This window comes from Triticum urartu, chromosome 2A (genome assembly GCF_056163025.1).
Source record: "Triticum urartu cultivar PI428250 chromosome 2A, HENAU_Tu73, whole genome shotgun sequence".
In the NCBI taxonomy this organism is placed as follows: domain Eukaryota; kingdom Viridiplantae; phylum Streptophyta; class Magnoliopsida; order Poales; family Poaceae; genus Triticum; species Triticum urartu.
The window spans coordinates 538,664,903-538,684,363 of NC_141874.1; the positions used below are offsets into that span (position 1 = coordinate 538,664,903).

At 45.5% G+C, this 19,461-nt stretch overlaps 1 protein-coding gene across 1 annotated transcript; it reads left to right on the top strand.

Moving 5' to 3' along the window:
• Positions 1–16,419: 16,419 nt before the first annotated feature.
• On the top strand, positions 16,420–18,152 carry LOC125533606 (ETHYLENE INSENSITIVE 3-like 5 protein). The gene has a single exon (XM_048696990.2). It carries the CDS (start codon positions 16,426–16,428, stop codon positions 17,824–17,826), a length of 1,401 nt encoding a protein of 466 aa, XP_048552947.1. The 5' UTR covers positions 16,420–16,425; the 3' UTR covers positions 17,827–18,152.
• Positions 18,153–19,461: the final 1,309 nt, after the last annotated feature.

Sequence of the window (19,461 nt, forward strand, 5' to 3'; positions counted from 1 at the left end):
TGTATGTGACATGGAAGAGTAACCCATGACTCTAACTCTTTGTGCATTTGCAGTCCAAAGCAAATTTTAAATATGCACAAATTTAGGGGGAGCTCTTACTTGTCACATACTTCTCAAAGCAACGATATATTTCATGCTTATTATCATTTGTCGAAGCTTTGATCTATATGTTGTCATCAATTACCAAAAAGGGGGAGATTGAAAGTGCAACTATCCCTAGGTGGTTTTGGTAATTCATAACAACATATAGCTCATTGAGCTAATGCTATTCCAAGATGACTATTTCAGGAAAGCTCAATGATTGGCATGGCATGGATGTGAAAGTGGAACCCTCAAAATGCTAAGGACAAAGGATTGGCTCAAGCTCAAAATCTCAAGACTCTTCATTTTATATTTTAGTGATCCAAGATCACATTGAGTCTTTGGGAAAAGCCAATACTATCAAGGAGGGATGAGGTGTTGCTTAATGAGCCTCTTGCTTCATGTGCTTAGTTATATGCTCCAAAACCCTCAACTACTTTCCCATATCCACATATGACCTAAACCCTAAGCCAAACTCGGTCCTACCAATTCTTTCTATCCGGCGCCACCGAGTTTCACTTGTCATAGCCATTGCCAAACCCTAAGCAAATCGGTTCTACCGATAGGGATCTCGGTCTCACCGAGATGGGATTGCAAACTCTCTTTTTCCCTTTCGTAACTTTTCGGTCTCACCGAAAGAGCGAATCGGTCCCACCGAGATTGCAATGTAAATTCAGTGTTTCCTTTTTGTAACTTTTCTGTCTCACCGAAAGAGCAAATCGGTCCCACCGAGTTTGCCTGACCAACTCTCTGGTTAGCTAATTACCAAAATCGGTCTCACCGAGTTTGTGTAATCGGTCTCACCGAGATTACGTTATGCCCAAAACCTAACCATATCGGTCCTACCGAGTTGCATGTCAGTCCCACCGAAAATCTCTAACAGTCACTAGGTTTACCTTTTCGGTCCGACCGAGTTTGTTGATTCGGTCCCACCGAGATTGGAAAACTGTGTGTAACGGTTGGATTTTGTGTGGAGGCTATATATACCCCTCCACCTCCTCTTCATTCATGGAGAGAGCCATCAGAACACATACACAATTCCAACGCATATGTTCTGAGAGAGAACCACCTACTCATGTGTTGAGACCAAGATATTCCATTTCTACCATATGAATCTTGATCTCTAGCCTTCCCCAAGTTGCTTTCCACTCAAATCTTCTTTCCACAAAATCCAAATCCTATGAGAGAGAGTTGAGTGTTGGGGAGACTATCATTTGAAGCACAAGAGCAAGGAGTTCATCATCAACACACCATTTGTTACTTCTTGGAGAGTGGTGTCTCCTAGATTGGCTAGGTGTCACTTGGGAGCCTCCGACAAGATTGTGGAGTTGAACCAAGGAGTTTGTAAGGGCAAGGAGATCACCTACTTCGTGAAGATCTACCGCTAGTGAGGCAAGTCCTTCGTGGGCGATGGCCATGGTGGGATAGACAAGGTTGCTTCTTCGTGGACCCTTCATGGGTGGTTGCTTCTTCGTGGACCCTTCGTGGGTGGAGCCCTTCGTGGACTCGCGCAACCATTACCCTTCGTGGGTGGAGCCCTCTGTGGACTCGCGCAACCGTTACCCTTCGTGGGTTGAAGTCTCCATCAACGTGGATGTAGGATAGCACCACATATCCGAACCACTGGAAAAACATCCGTGTCTCCAATTGCGTTTGAATTCTCCAAACCCTTCCCTTTACATTCTTGCAGTTGCATGCTTTACTTTCCGCTGCCAATATACTCTTTGCATGCTTGCTTGAATTGTGTGATGATTGCTTGACTTGTCCTACAAGAGCTAAAATCTGCCAAGAACTAAAATTGGGAAAAGGTTAAGTTTTTATTTGGTCAAGTAGTCTAATCACCCCCCCTCTAGACATACTTTCGATCCTACACATGCTGGATAGCGGTCAATGTGTGGAGTAATAGTAGTATATGCAGAATCATTTCGGTCTACTTGAAACGGATGTGATGCCTATGTTCATGATCATGCCTAGATATGATCATAACTATGCACTTTTCTATCAATTGCTCGGCAGTAATTTGTTCACCCACCGTAATATTTGCTATCTTGAGAGAAGCCACTAGTGAAACCTATGGCCCTGGGTCTACTTTACATCATATAAGTTTCCGATCTACAATTCTAGTTTACTATTTATTTTGCAATCTTTATTTTTTTGATCTATACAATAAGAATACCAAAAATATTTATCTTATTATCTCTATCAGATCTCACTTTCGTAAGTAACTGTGAAGGGGTTGACAACCCCTTTATTGCGTTTTTTGCGAGGTTCTTGTTTCTTTGTGCAGGTACTAGGTGACTTGCGTGCAGTCTCCTACTGGATTGATACCTTGGTTCTCAAAAAACTGAGGAAAATACTTATGCTACTTTGCTGCATCATGCTTTCCTCTTCAAGGGAAAACCAATTCATGCTCAAGAGGTAGTAGTTTGCGCAGGCAGCCAAAGACGACGAGGTCATCTCGTTCCGCAAGCAGTGATAGTTTTTCTTTATGTCGTTGTTTTTAGGGATCTTTTGTTGTGTAAAAACATATATTGTCATGCAAGTCGCCTCACTTTCATCATTTGGGTCAGTCTACCATTTCAGGTGGTTGGATGAATATCCTACGTCTCCCAACCCTTCTTCCTCACCTCTTCTTGTTCCCCAACAGACCACCGCACGGGCCGTACGGATCCTCCCCAACATGCGAACATACTGTATGAACGAAAATTATGTGCCAGCGGTAGGATGGGTGAGTTTGGTTTGTTCACATGCGGTAGCACGTGTCAGTGAGGGTGCGTTCCCTTGGTTGGGTTTGCGGCGTGCAGGAGTGACTATGTGAGGGTGAAGTGTGACCGCGGCGTGCAGGAGCGACTGTGTGAGGATGCGGTGCGACCGCGACAGCCGTGCGCAAGTGTACCTCCTTTTCATTTTGAAAACTTTAGGCAAGATTGGCAAAAATGTGTGGCGAAGTATGGCAATGCAAGGCCTAGACCCAAAAAGGATACAAGTACGTACTTACTAGGAGTACTAGTGTTAAAAAAGAAAGGCGGGGTTTTCCTTCACGGGATTAATCGATACAAATCATCGTTTGACGTGTCAATGCATATTTTCTCTCCAAAGCCCAAAGAGCTAACCATCTCACTCCTCATCGCTTGATTAATGCAGCGCCATGCAAACCAACCTTCTCACTTCAGCATGCATGCAACGGTATATTAATGTCCTTGGTTGCTAGTACGAGGCAAACACCATCAATTTTGCCTCGATTAGTGTTAGTGGCCTTTTACAAATTGTAATTTTGATATAGTACTGGCCTTGTGTACAAAAAAATTGATGTAGTAACTATTTGACTTCCTTCCCCATTGCGGTGACGTCGACGATATCTCGAACATTGTGGTTTGGCGAAGTGCGTTCGACGGAGAACACCATTGAGGGAGACCACGGTAAGTCGTTCGCAAGTGCCGCCTGCAAGCCGAGACAACCGCCTTATTTGCATCCAAGAAGTCCATTGAACCAAAGGACGTGTAAATGTACTAGTACTACTAGTACACAATAGCGTCGTCCGTCCAGCTCAGTGTGGTGAGGTGGTTTCTCGAAGAAGACGATGGAGAAGCGGAGTCAGCGTAGAGTGAAATGATGGTTGCTTCGTCCGTGCTTTGTGATTTGATGCCTCACTGCTTTGTGATTTGTGATAGAAGGGACAGGGGAGTAGACTATGTGCTCTATACCATACATGCGTCCAAGCATAGGAGAAAAAGGAGAGACATTGCATTTTCCTATTCCTTCAATCAATCAATCAGGGAGCTTCCGTTCCATCTTTTTGGCTTTGGCAGCACCGTCCACAATGGTTCCCATCAATGCCAAAAGCTATTTTCACATTTGGCTACACATTGTGGATGCCATTAACCGTACCACTTGGTTTTGCTCCTGTGTGCTATCTATACAAATCTCAATTATATTGATCAAAAAAATTATAGAATCAAGATTAGTAAAAAGGAGGTGATTTTGCTGCGTGGATGGTGGGGGAGGTTTCTTATTTTTAGAGGACGTTGGCCTGACGGTTTGCCAACATGCGGTCCCAGGTGCCAGTGCTTTACCAAGCCGATCCGCGTCCCGCATGAGGCAGAACAACGGCAGAAGCAACACGTGCTTAACTTCAAGAAGATGAGGGAGAAGCGAATTCAGCAACGAGTGAAATGATGGTTGCTTCGTCCTTCCAACTTCTTTTTTAGCATTATTACTTCGCCCCTCCAACTTAACTGCGGGAAAGGTGCAACTTTGTGATTTGACACCTCATTGCTCATTACTACACCGGCCCATGACTGGGGTGCTTCACCCCTGCTGCTCTGCACTGTATTTCGGTATGGCACGTGGACCCGGTAGCTTGATGTCCCACATGTCGGGGAAAGGGACTAGAACATTTATGAAAGCGAGCGCTCCACTCTTATGACGGAGGAGTACATGACATGGCGGCCCAGTGAACTGTTACTTGTACTGTATAGTACTATAGTTTTGCTGTTTCGCACGATCCATCAATACAAACACGATTAAACAGGAAAGGGCAGGATTTTCCCGCGCAGAAGATGATACTGGCCATACATTTCAAAGGCAATTTTAATGTATGCAAACTGAATAATTAAGTAACAATATGATATCTAGTAAAACTAAAAACACATATGATTTATTGTGTTAGAGTGTAGTAGTAGTGCTGTATTGCATAGTTGTTAGATGTAACATGCGAGAACGTGTAGAGATGTAGTTTTAGATGGCCTACAAAGAGAAAAGCGTAATACGGTCACTGAACTTCAGAATACGCTCATTACGGTCACTATATACATTTTGCGGTGATTATACGGTCACTTGTTCATCGTTCAGCATCGGATTGCACTCTGTTGACCGACCAAATAGTCTGAGTGGCACCATGTTGACTAGTTAAATTGACCATGTTCCTTGTGGGTCCCACCTGTCATTTCGCATAGGCAAAATGTCAGATAAACGCAAATTTACGCAAGCGCGACAAGACTCCAACCCGTGCGCGGGAACCACCTGGTTGTGTATGTGTCTGTCAGGGCCTGATGTGTGCGCATGCACGTGTAGGTTGAGCACTTGAGCATGAGAGTGTGTGTTGGTCGTGTGGTGTGTGCATCCATGCGTGCGTGTGTGCGTACGAGTGTTGCGTGCATGCGTGGCTGCGTGTGTACGTGTGAGTGTTGCGTGGGTGCATGGCTGCATGTGTTCGTGTGAGTGTTGTGTGCATGCAATTCGTGTGCATATGTGCATGTGTGTATAATCACCACACCAGCTCATGTGTGTTAAAACAGACGCCTCAACATACCAATACAAGGCCACCTTGTCCGTTGTGCCCGCGGTCATGACTTCGAACCATCGTCCAATATTTTTTTGTCATTTCATTCTTACTAGCAAGATGCCCGTGCGTTGCACGTAACATCAAGATGCATTTGTATGACTAGTTTATCTTGTGAGAGAAAAGGATGAACGAGGGAAGGCCTTATTTGCAAATTTGGAGAGGTGTGCGGGTACCTTTTTGAAAAATTGCCATAGTTTCCCTCCTATCCGTAAGATATAACTCGGACGACCTATATTGCAGGATGGCAGGCACACCATCATCACCAACTCTGTTTTTTATAAGAGTGTAGAGTAGATACAAGCCGACAGGTGGGCCCAATGATAGTGAGATAATGTGATGCAACACTAGAGGTGCCACGTGGAGCGTTTAACTGGTCAAGTAGTCGTGTCTTGAGCAAATACAGAGCTGTACAGTGATCCCGTGACTGTATAATAACCACAAAACGTAAATGGTGACGACAAAGCTTGAATTGAATCCACCGAAGAAGAAAGAGAACGAAGAATGATGAACTTGAAGCTTCCTTAGTATCTTCCTGAGAATCACCGGATAAGAACATTGATGGAAAAGAATGGAGAGACTTCCCATCAATAAAAAGGATACTTGATTAAGAAATCTGAGTCCTTGAAGAAAAAAGGTGGGAGGGCGGGAAAACAAAGGCAACTTGGGGCAGATGGAGTGGATATCGTTGAGAAAACTTAGAATTGATCTCGCGAATGGGAAAAATGATAGGATTAGCCTGGAGAGAAGCACGCTGGTTGGAAAAGAATTGACATGACAAACTCGATGATCGAAAGGATTAGCACTCCCATATAAATATGAGAACACCATTTAGAAAAGGTATGGAATCTACATTTGACTACAAAGCAACTCGAATACCGCAACTCAGAACAAAACAAAAGATTGGCTTGCAGAATATGCCAAAAACAAACATATGATAGATCCCATATCGTATCATGTGTTTTTGTTGAAAATATATCCTACGTGATACTTGAATTCCCACCTAAGAACTCCTGAAACTTTCTGGTTATGCAATTTGGTGTTGGGGATACAGGGAGGCACAATATATATCACACAACTAACAAGCCCTACGCTCCAACTGTATCCATCCGTCAACACATAACTAAGAAAACTTCGGAAATCATGTACCTCAACCTTCAAAAACCATCCGTTATACGAGATATGGCAATACTCCCGAACTCCCGCCCCAGTATTGGGTGGCGTCGAGGTTATCTTACCACTAACTGCATAAAAGAGATTTTCAATGTCGGCGAACTCAGGTATTCCAGAACTGCAACAATAAAGCTCAACTCCCCAGGACACTGCCACAACCCCTAAATGTCAGGAGGCACCAAGAACAATGTTCTCGTCACAATAATATCGGAATGATTCCAAGATACCCGTGTGATCCTAAATTTTTTTAGTGAAATTTGAGGAGAGGAAAGACAAAACATCTACATCAGGAGGCCTCACCAGAGCGACGAAGGGGTAGAGGAGTAAAAGGAATCCTACTCTCCGTTATATATAATCCTAAGATTCAAAACATTTTTTTGTTCTAGACTCAACAACGTCAGCGATTCGATCAAGCAGGGGGCTCCTAAGTCGGGGATGGCTCTGATTACCAACTTGTAACGCCCGGACACACCCGCCGGTGGTCGCTACTCCTGGCGAGATCTAGACTGGCCCCACAGATCAATACTAGTCTTTTCTGCGCACTTTGTCCTCACTCGTGCGCACCCGGGAGCAACTTCCCGGTCGGTCACCCATCCTGAAATTACTCCAAGCTGAGCATGCTTAATTTTGGAGTTCTGTCTGAATAGGCTTCCGGAAAATAAGGAATTCCTTATTGATATGAGTAGTCTGTCATCCTTAATAAGCCAGGCTATCACATACACCCCCACTCAGAGGAACCGACGTCCTCGTCAGGCCACAAGAACGTTCCCTCTTGGCACATACGTATGTGCATCCAGTCTGGCACATGTGCCATGCCGTGTGCCACGACGGGTCACAAACGTCATGCACAACATGACCGCACACCTGTTAGCAAACATCCTGTAATCGTGAGGGTCAGCTCTGATACCAACTTGTAAACGCCCACGATGCGGCTATATCTTTCACGTGTCGAGGCATGACTTAGAGGCATAACCGCATTGTGATTTTGTCGCAAGAAGGGTCATCTTCACATAATCCCATGTAATGAACAAGAAAGGGATAAAGAGAGTTGGCTTACAATCGCCACGTCACACAATACTTAAATAATTCATACATCATCCAAAATACACACATAGTCTGACTACGGACAAAACCAAATGAAAAGAAGATAACCCCAAATGCTAGATCCCTGATCGTTTCAACTGGGCTCCATTACTAATCATCAGGAAATGAAACATAGAAACAACCGAAGTCCTCGTCGAACTCCCACTTGAGTTCGGTAGCATCAACTGCACTGGTATCATCGGCACCTGCAACTGTTTTGGTAGTATCTGTGAGTCACGAGGACTCAACAATCTCAAAACCCACGAGATCAAGACTATTTAAGCTTATGGGTAGGATATGGTAATGAGGTGGAGTTGCAGCAAGCGCTAAGCAAATATGGTGGCTAACATACGCATACAAGAGTAAGATGAGAAGCTACGTACGCAACGGTCGTTAAGCTAGAAGTGATCAAGAAGTGATCCTGAAACTACTTACATTCAAACATAACCCAAATCGTGTTCACTTCCCGGACTCCGCCGAAAAGAGACCATCACAACTACACACACGGTTGATTCATTTTAATTAAGTCAAGTGTCAAGTTCTCTACAATTGGATATTAATAAATTCCCATCTGCCGCATAACTGCGGGCACGGCTCTTGAAAGTTTATACCCTGCATGGGTGTCCCAACTTAGACCATCACAAGCTCTCACGATCAACGAAGGATATTCCATCTCCCGGAAAGACCTGCTCAGTCTCGGAATCCCGGTTACAAGACATTTTGACAATGGTAAAACAAGACCAGCAAGACCGCCCGATGTGCCGACAAATCCCGATAGGAGTCGCACGTATCTCGTTCTCAGGGTACACCGAATGGGACAAGCTACGAGTAAAACCAACCCTCAAGTTTCCCCGAGGTGGCCCCACAGGCTGCCCGTTTCGGACCAACACTCAGAGGAGCACTGGCCCGGGGGGTGTTAAAATAAAGATGGCCCTCGGGTTTGCAACCCCAAGGGAAAGTGATACGTTGTTAAGGAAATGTAAAACCAAGGTTGGGCCTTGCTGGAGGAGTTTTATTCAAAGCGAACTATCAAGGGGGTCCCACAACCCCAACCGCGTAAGGAACACAAAATCCAGGAACATAACACCGATATGACGGAAACTAAGGCGGCAAGAGTGAAACAAAACAGCGAGCAAAAGGCCAAGCCTTCCACCCTTTGCCAATTATATAGATGCATTAATTAAAATAAGAAATAATGTGATATCCCAACATATCCATGTTCCAACATGGAACAACCTGCAAGGCACCTGCAAATAGCAATGCTATAAGAGGGGCTGAGCAAAAGTGGTAACCTAGTGAAACAACGGTTTGCTAGGAAGGTGGGTTAGAGGCTTTACATGACAATATGGGCGGCATGATAAACAAGTGATATGTAGCACAACATAGCGATAGAACGAACAATTAGCAAGCAAAGATAGAAGTGATATCGAGGGTAATGGTCATCTTGCCTGCAAAGTTCTCAGAGTTGTTGAAAGCTTGATCCTCGTTAACGTACTCAACAGGTTCCTCGTTCACGAACTCGTCTCCCGGCTCTACCCAAAGCAAGAACACAAGCAATGAAATAACAATCAATCACGGAGCAATGCACAAGCAACATGATGCAAGACACGGCATGATCTGCAAGATATGATGTGCAATGCATATGGGTACTCCAGAAGGGAAAGGATGATCAAGGCATCAACTTGGAAAACCAAGTATGCCACTAGAAAGACGAGGTGATTTCGGTCGAAATCGATATAAGGATCACCGGAAACGGATGCACGGTTTGCAAATGACAAGCAAAACAAGAATGATGCAAACATGCGATTAACAGCATCATAGCACTTAGAATGCAACAAGAAACTATGCTACAACACTTCAACATAGCAACAAAGCATATGGAATCAAAGTACACATGAAGCTCTACAAATCATGAACACTGAGCTCCTGCTAGAACTAACTAGAACAAGCTTAAAATAGCATGTCAAAGATGCAAATGATATCAGCTTCACAGACTTAGAGAAAATACTAAACATGTCAAAATAGCATCAGGTAGCAATGTTTAGAGCTAGCAAACAACAAGCTACAGGAACATATCATGGCAAACAAAGGCATGGCATGCTATTACTAAATGCATAGAACAAAACTCCCTTACTAAAATTTACCCAAAGATGCATATAAAATGATGTGGCACCCATGCAAACATGGCAAGTTATATGAACAATTTCAGACTTAGAAGAAAAACAGAGCATGGCAGGAACAGATTCATGATAGCAACTTTGCAAGCTCATGCCACTCACCACAAAGCATTTCATGGAATCACAAGGTAACTAACAGTAAGTAGGCATATTCATGAAGCTAAACATGGCAAAAGAAAGTTCATAGGATACATGTATCACTAGCAAAACACATGGCAAAACTGAACCTCATGTTAACAATCTGCCAGGAACAATATTTAGCAAACGTAGAGCATGGAAATGACATGCTACACTACTCCATAATTACAACCAGAGGCATTAATGGATAGAGAAAAACCACATATTCAAAACACTCTTACTGAACTACCTCAAAATGTGCATGAATCTACTGATAGCAACAAGTTTACATAGCATCAAAATGTAACAGGAAAAGGACTTAGCCAAAACTAGCAAAATCACTAAGTGTCTGAAATCATCAACATCACATAGCCTACTTTGCATGCTTGTGATAGTCACCACATAGCTCCTAAAAATACAAGACTTGCACCCTTGTAAAGATGGCATGATGGTGTATACATCATGCTCATAGGATGCACACAAAATGCAATGAAAATGACAAATCATCAAGTTATGTTAAATTACAGCAGACAACATCATATAACACTTTTGCAACGAAGGTTAGGGCATCAATATTGACAGTAACATGCATGCAAATGACACTAACTTTAAGATCATCACGAGACGAACATTTTGATATATCATGCACGTAAAACGGAGTTATGAGCATGGAGATATGGCATGATGAACAAGTGCACATATTATGAGAATTCTGGGGACTTAGTAGAAAATTAGACCTCGAGAAACTGGACAAGGAGGTCCCGGGACGAGACGGATCCGGGACAACGGGGTACCGCGGACCGTTTGGTACGACGAGCCAGTGGATCTCATCCACCCCGGCTCCGGCGATGACAGAGCGACTCTGGCGAGGCACGGCACGGCCGGAGGAGGCCGGAGAGGGCGCAGGATGGCCGGGTGGGCGCGGATCCGGTCGGCCCTGACCCGGATCCGGCCGGAGGAGGCACCGACGACGAGGAGGAAGCCGGGCGCAGTGGCGGCGAGCTCCGTGGCACGGCGGCGCAGCGCGATGCGGGGCGGCGGCGTGGGCAAGGGGTGGCGGCGCATGACGGTGGCGGGAGCGGACGGCGGGGAGCGGGGGAGGCGAACGGCCGGGGCAGCGAGCATGCAGGTGGCGGCGGTCGGAACGCAGCGCGCGAACGACGAGAGGCGGCGGCGCGCATCGGAGCGGAGCGGGCCGGTCGGCGTGCGTGGCGGGGCCCGATCGCGGCTCCGGCTGGCCGGCGGCGCGGGGAGAGAGAGGAGGGTGACGTGGCAGGAGCGGATAGGACATGTTCGGCGCGGCGCGGACGTGTCCGGTGGCGCGAGGATGAAGAAGACTAGGGTTTGGACTGCGAATTTCGGGGGAGGGAACTTATTTATAGGTAGAGGGAGTTAGGAGAGTCCAAATGAGGTGCAGTTTTCGCCCACACAATCGTGATCCAACGACGGAGAGTATGGAGGGGGTTTAGATGTGCTAGCGGGCTGTTTTGGAGGGGTGTTGGGCTTCAACAAGAGAGGGGCTTTTGCGGTTACCCAATTAACTGTTGGGGCATCAAACGACCTCCAAATGGAACGCAATTTGACAGGCGGCCTACCGATGATGTACCAAGGCCTCTCGAAAGATCTCGACCCATTCTGAGAACGTTTTTCTCCCGCTCACGAAACGAGATTTGAAGGGTGCAACGGGTGCATGTGGGAGTGTCGGATTGCGAAACGGACAACGGGGAAAATGACCGGATGCATGAGACGAACACGAATACAAATGAGATGCACATGATGACATGAGATGAAATGCATGACATGAACAAAATGCAAAATTAAAGACAAAAATCCAACCACGAAGGATATATCATATCACATAGCTGGAAATGGCAAGAGTTGGAATTATAATTATAGAAAGTTACATCCGGGCGTTACACTAACCAGAAGATATAAATGGCAAAGTGCCTCTGTGCATTTGGTTTTCAGTCATTCTCGAGGCATCCACAGTGTGAGTATTTTCTGCCTCCAAGTCTATAAGGGTTGCCTCTATACATATCATCCTCAGCTTCTAAGCAAAAGAAGCTTTATATCTAGAACCATCTGACAACTTTATGGAGCAAGGTTGCAGCAGAGTACTATACCCTATCGATGCACTTTGTTCCTCTCTCCCACCTACTTTTCTTACTCCCACACACTAGTATATGAATTTTATTTTCAATCTTAAACTTCAAACAACTATATATTTTAAAATATAGGATAAATAATCCATATAAAGGTGTGTCTTACTTTCAACGATATCTTTGAAACAAGTTCACTATTTAATACTCTCTCCGTTCGAAAATAACTGGAGTGGTTTTAACTAAAACATGTCAGTTATTTCTGAGTAGAGGTAATATGTTTTAATAGTCTTGAATTTTGAATTTTTGAAATATAGTGAAAGATATGCGAAATGGATTATTACATGATGGTTTTTGCATGGACATATAACTACGTTGTGTTCTTGGACACATTAGTAAGTTTAATAACGATGGAAAGTAACTTATGCAAATTGGTCTAAAACAAGTCTAACAATCATAATTTTTATTGTTTCATCAATGTTTCAAATTTACGTTTCGAAATGATGAAATATATTCATGGTTAGTCTTGTTGAAAAGATCTCCTCGCCAGGAATGCAAATATATAAGTCATTGTCGGTGTTCTGGGAACGGGGTCCCCAGACTTGCCTGCCTGCGGCCCACGGCGTGGCTTTGCTGGCAGGCCTGTACGGCCCATCTTCGTCAACAAGGAATCAAGACCCTCGCGAGGGGCCAAGCCTCGCGAGATGGACGACACAAGACCTCCTCAGGAGTGGCCTCACCAGGCTGGCTCGTGAGGGGCGGAGAGTTCAAGGCCGGGCAAACCTCGTGAGGTTCTCGTGACGTAAGCCATGACGATCGAGACCAGGCGGGCGCCAGCACGCGCAGCGTCCTTGTTTCCTCTTTGGTGCTAAGGGGGCAAGCGCAGGCGCGGAGTACCGAGGCATCCAGCAAAGGTTTCCATATTGGTGCAATGAGACAAAGACCAGAAGGACGGCAAGATGGAGGTTACCGTGGAGCCCAGGACGGCGTCACCACCAGAACCTTGGGCAGGCGAAGACCAGTTTTTGTCAGGATAACTTGTACTAGTTGTCCCCTTTTAAATTGGCCGTTGTTGGCTCCCTTCCCGCTCAATATTTGGGAAGAGGATCAGGGCCCCTATAAATAGGACTAGCCACCACCATATGGGAGACGAATTAAGACCATCCTCAACCACACACTCACCAAGCACAAGGACACCTCAACCTCAGAAGGTTGTTCTTCCCTTTGTACTGTTCGTCTTCTGCCCAAGAGGCAATCCATCACCACCACACTGGAGTAGGGTATTACATCTCAACGGTGGCCCGAAGCAGTATAAATATTGTGTCCTTTGTGTTGCGAGTTCGTCGAATTAGTTCGTGAGATCTTAGCTAAGTTAGGACGCCCCCGTGTTCGAACCTTAAGGATTTTGCCGGAACCCGTGATCCGACAGTCATAAATCAAAATTTTCTTTAAAACTATTACAGTTTCAAATTTGAGGCTGAACATAAAATGCATGGGCGAATTAAGGAGGGGAAGGGGGAGAATCTAGGTAGGGGTATGGTGGAGCATGTGTGTTGGCTGTCATAATAGAGTTAATGGTGATGCCATGCACGGGATCGCGAAAAAAGTCGGTCTCCACATACACCGCCTCGCCGCTTCATGAGGTGGTTTGGAAGGCGTGGGCACTAGCCAAGCTCAAGTTGTCCGCGTGGCTACTCTCCATCAACAGGTTGCTCACCTCCGACCGGCTCATGGCAAGGCAGTGGCAGAACTGTTATTTTTGCCCTCGTGTAGGCGAAACCTCGAAACCAATGTCCATCTCTTCCAGGAGTGTCCTTGGGCTCGTGAGCTGTGGAAGAGTGTTGTGTCAAGATTCAACCTGCTATCACTCGATCCCACCAACTAGAAAGACGCGGGCGGCACCGCCGATTGGCTAGCAAACCTTGTTGCGACTTCGCCACACCAGAACCATGCCCGATCCATGGCAATCCTGGTCGCATGGTCAATCTGGAACGAGCAAAGTGGTAGAATCTTCAGGGGCATTGAAGGCGGTGCTTGGGGTCATTTGCGACGAGGTCATGGCCTCGCAGATGGCTGGTGGAAAACACTTGATGCCACGAGAGTAGACCGGCGCCTAGTCTCTGCTTTCTAGTTTTCCCCTTTTCCTTTCATTTCTTCTTCCTTTTGGCGAGCTCGCTCGTCTTTGTACAGTGGGCACTCTTCCGCCATTTACCTCTTATAATGCAAACACAATTCTCTTGCGCTTCCTCAAAAATATACAACACCACAAATTCCATTACTTAGCATGCATAATCAAGTTAGTATCTCCTTCCTTATTTTTGGTTAGGATTGTGATTTCGTTCTTTGTGTATATACATATTTACTACTACTATTTTTTTACTCTCTTATACTAAGAGAACGGGATCTGGTCTGATCCTTCCTATATGTAATTGTGTTTGTCATGACTGACAAAGATACCCTACAACATTGCATTGCATTTTTTTGTAAGACATATTTGAACTAGCTTAGTTCCTCCAATAATTATTAGGAGTACTGTATTGTTTTTCTCACCGATTCTTCTTGTTACTGTTTTGTGGTAGAGATGAATAAATATCCCGTTGTACTACTCCATCCATGCATCATTGTGTCTTACTTACATTGCTGCGATCGAAGAGTTTTGTCCCCGGCATATTGTGAAATGGAATGTTTGCAACATTCATATTGATAGAAAATGCAGGGCATTTCATTTGGCCTGGAAATAGGCCAACAAAAAGTTAGGGATTCTTTTTACTCAAAAATCTCTATACTAGTTTAAAAAACGTAAGAATCTATCATACGTGAAAACTACAACATTGGGCGTTCTACTATATTGTAAAGATAGTAATTTTCGGTTACCATTGCAAAGCACGGATACTCGTTAGTCTCTACTACTTAAAAAGAACATAAAGTTACATGTTTCACTTTTCCTCTTACCATCCATTCGTCTAACCTTTCTCGTATGATAATCAATCATCTTAATTTACTAAGTGCATCATTTCTACACCCAGGCTCGGCTACACCTGATGATGAATAGTAAAATTAAAAAAATAGCACAAATATTCCAAACAAAAACTGAAATCTTTATACATGAAAGTTGAGAGAATCTTCTAGGTGCGTGCGGAATTTCAAGCTGTTTGGACATTTGAGAAGCTCGTGGCAAAAATAACAAATTTGGCTTGTCAAAGAAACTTTTAAAAAGTGCACTGTGTAGACCGATCTTTTTTACCACGAGCTCGTGAAATGTCCAAACACCTTGAAATTTTGCACGCACCTAGAAAATTCTCTCATCTTTCATGCGTAAAAAGTTCATATTTTTTGAATCTGTTTGCTATTTTCTGAATTTACTGTTCACCGGAAGCAGATGAGCCTGGGCACCGTTTTGAATTATCGTAATTTATTTACCTTCTGAGCCAATTTCATTTTAATTTACTTCTCAAACTTCTCATCAGAATATAAAGTAAATCACGGGCAGGATTTAGTAAACATTAATTTACAGAATTGCATTAATATGGACAGGTAAATCACAAGGTGACATACTTGAATGAGAGTACCTAGAACTCATCTAAATGAGATATAATTTGGTCTCATTCACTTGGAAATCAAGAACAAAAACAACCCATGTCAGCACACACGCATCTTATAACATCACATCCAATGGCTATAAAAGATGAATGAGACCAAATTATATCTTATCTAGATGAGTTCTAGCAAAACTGTACTTGAATATTTATATCCAGCTGCAATCGCACGGCTGAAAAAAAAAAGGAAAAAGAAAAGCAGGACACTAAAGAAGAGACAGCCTTTCTTCACAGGGATATTTTTGTTGTCCAACTGACAAACTCGTCCGGCCACGCATTTATTGAATTCAGTGTCTCCTGAGACGGTGACACGAAATTCAATGGTACCGACTATATGAAAAATCAAGGAGTACGTTTGTGCTTGCGTATGCTGCGCTCCGAGATCAATCACCACAGGGCTTGGCATTTCCAAAAGAGATCAGCACAAGAAACAGCTGGGATATTTGGCTCATTCCGCATAAGAACTTTCTAGTGCATGCATGAGTAGTGAACAGGCTGAACTGACGTACATGCATCTTCTTCTCCTCACTTCCATGTTTTGCTGCGTGTTTGCGTTGTCTGCTGGAAGAGAACAACTTACGCCGTGAGTCGTGATCCAAACCATGTGCGTTCCAACGGGAGCTACCGAGCCCGTCAAGATACGGCCATGCACTACCCCACTGGTGGGCTCGCATCCCTAGACGGCTAGCCTTCTTCTACATTCTTCTGTAGCACCTATAAATTCGACGAGCCGCTACACCCGTAGCAGCTACGTTCCCATGGAAAGCCCCAGCAACGACAAACCTATTCCTGGCCTGCACGAGCTGCCACCGGCAGTCATGGACAGAGGCAAGGCCAAGGCCGACCCTGCCAACCCCCACGCCGTGGCTGTTGCCACCGAGCCGGACCTACAGGACGACAGCGAGTCCGAGTCAGGTTCAGAGTCTATCGAGATCGCGGACCTCAAGAAGCGCATGTGGAAGGACCAGTTGCTTCTCATGAAGCTCGAGGGCACCCCGGGGCACGAACGAAGAGCAACCGGGCAGAGGCCGGGCACGGACCTGGCCCAAGCAGAGAAGGAGGCAGAGATGCCGGAGTCACGGTACCGCCGCAAGGCGATGCTCCGGGCGCAGGACGGCGTCCTCCGGCACATGCTCAGGATGATGGAGGCGTGCAACGCGCGGGGGTTCGTGTACGGCATCGTGGACGAGACCGGCATGCCCGTGTCCGGCTCCTCCGACAGCCTCCGCGGCTGGTGGAAGGAGGACGTTGGGTTCGAGCGGACCGGGCCGACGGCCCTGGCCGGCCCGTCGACGGCCCTCGAGAGCCCGGGATCATCGTTCCTCCACGGGCTCCTCGACATCCAGGACAGCACGCTGGGGTCCCTGCTCTCGGCTCTGATCCAGCACTGCGAGCCCCCGCAGCGGAGCTTCCCGCTGGACAGGGGACTGCCGCCGCCGTGGTGGCCGACGGGCCAGGAGTTCTGGTGGGGCCTGCAGGGCGAGACCCAGGCACATCAGGGCCCGCCGCCATACCGGAAGCCTCACGACCTGAAGAAGGCGTGGAAGATCTCACTGCTGAGCGCGGTGATCAAGCACCTGAGCCCGCGTTTCGACCAGATGCGCAAGCTCGTGTGGCAATCCAAGCGGCTGCAGCATAGGATGAGCGCCAAGGACGCCGAGACCTGGTCCAGGGTCATCACCCAGGAGGAGGCGCTCGACCGCCAGGTGCAGCGCGCCCTGCGGATCACGCCGCTCGAGGAGGAAGACGACGACAAGGAGCCGCAGGAAGCGGAACACGGCCTGCACGTCAACAAGCGCAAGCGAGAGGTCGGCAACGAGAGTGCGGGAGGTAATGACGACAGTGGTAGTGGCCGGGAGCTGGTTGCGCTGCCGGTCATTGACGGCGTCGCGGAGGCGGACCGCAACTCCATCGACGAGCTCATGAAGATGTACTACAGCTGTCTGCAGGGAACAGACGGTGGTGAGCAGGAGATCAAGGACGTGGCGGCTGGAGGCGGGGAGCAGAGCAATACCTCTTCTGCTGAGACCGGCGTATTGGACGCGGCGACGGTGCGCGATGACATGTTCGACGATTTCTTGAGCGTTGCCGATGTGGTCGACATGAGTGACTTCCCGGGCAGTCCGATATGGCACTGGGGGAGTTCGGATTTGGATTAGTGGGTTAATAGTTACTGTATTTCTTACATCAAGACGATGTGGATTATGGAGTGTGTATATATGTAAGGGTTGGGTTTTCTGTTAACTATTTGCGCCTTTTTGATTAGGACGTGGCTAGCGAGCGCTCGGGCGTCTGCTGGTATGATCCAGCGTTCTTACCATATATAGAAAATGCAATCGGTCTCTCCGCACGCGCTTCCAAAAAAGGAAGCACCTTGGTCCTTTGTCACCATCTCCTCCCACGTGATCCTGTTAAATCATCCTAGATCTTGTCGTCACGTGTATATGTTGGGGTTCAAAAAATTTTAAAAGTCATAACTTTTGATTCAAGCGTTGAAATTCAGTTCCGTTTTCACCATTGAGTTTCTCACGACGAGTTCTTCAAAACTATATCCCATATGAATAGATTTCGTCAAACTTTTTTTTGGGCAACTTTGGGTACGATGGAGGCAACTATAATGCTATACGAAGCAACTTCTTTTTTTATCCTAGTAGACTGTGTATTAGGTTGGTTTGCATAAAAATGAGAAAAAACACAAAACATCAGACCCCTTTGGTGCTATATACAAAACAACTTCGCTGGACTATGTGTATCCGTGAATTTTGCTAACATTACCCCAACTTGTCTATCACGGCTACTCAGTTGTCTATTGTTTGATGGTTAGTTGCCTACAATTGATGTTCAGTTGCCTATAAATACTATAAATTACCTAACATTGATGCCTAGTTACCTGATATTGGTAATTAGTTGCTTATCATTGCTGCCCAGTTGCCTAACTTTGTAGAAATAGTTGCCTACAATATTGTGAAGTGGTTTATCATTATTTTTCTAAGTTGCCTACAAATACTTTGAAGTTGCCTCGATTCACCACCAAGTTTCCTACCATAACTAGCAATAGCACACAAAAAGAGTATCGATGGTAGATGACATTGTAATATTATAGGCAATGTAGAAACAGCGACTTGCGAACATGAACAATAGAAAACTTAGAAGTACCGGTGGGGAAGTTAGGAGAATGTCATAAAAATTAACTAGGACACAAAATGTAGAGAAGTTGCCTATTTTTAGCACTAAAGTTGTCTCTAGTAGAAAGAAAGTTGCTTATGAAGGTGATGTGATGTTATTTACGCCTGTTTTGAAGTTGTTCTCTATTACTATTTCCTTGCTTATTGTTGGTAATTAGTTACATTTACTGAAGTGAAGTTGCTTCTGTTTAGCACTAAAGTTGCCTCATCTGGCATTAAAGTTGCTTTTTTTAAACATTAGTACATATCCATGTGGGGTTTAGTTTTGAAATAGCTCATCGCGACCTGGGTAGCCAATACTCACGCGCTCAGTAGTGTTGTCGGACAGACTCCGCCCTAGAAAGCACACGGATCTTATACCATCCATCCCCACATAGTTTCAAAATTTGAAGTCATGATAGATGACTTAGATCCCATAAAAAACCTTTTAACATCGTAGGCAACTTAGGTCCCTTATGGAGAACTTCCATTGTATTGTAGGAAATTGAGGATCACTCATAGCCAACTTCGTAGCGACGTAGGCAACTTGGTTTTTGAAGCCATGTTGGAGAAGTTTCCACTATATGGTAAGCAACTTCCACAGTATGGTAGGCAACTAAACAATCTACA

Coding starts and splice junctions, on each gene's coding strand:
- LOC125533606 (XM_048696990.2), top strand. CDS start 16,426: ATGGAAAGCCCCAGCAACGACAAACCTATTCCTGGCCTGCACGAGCTG.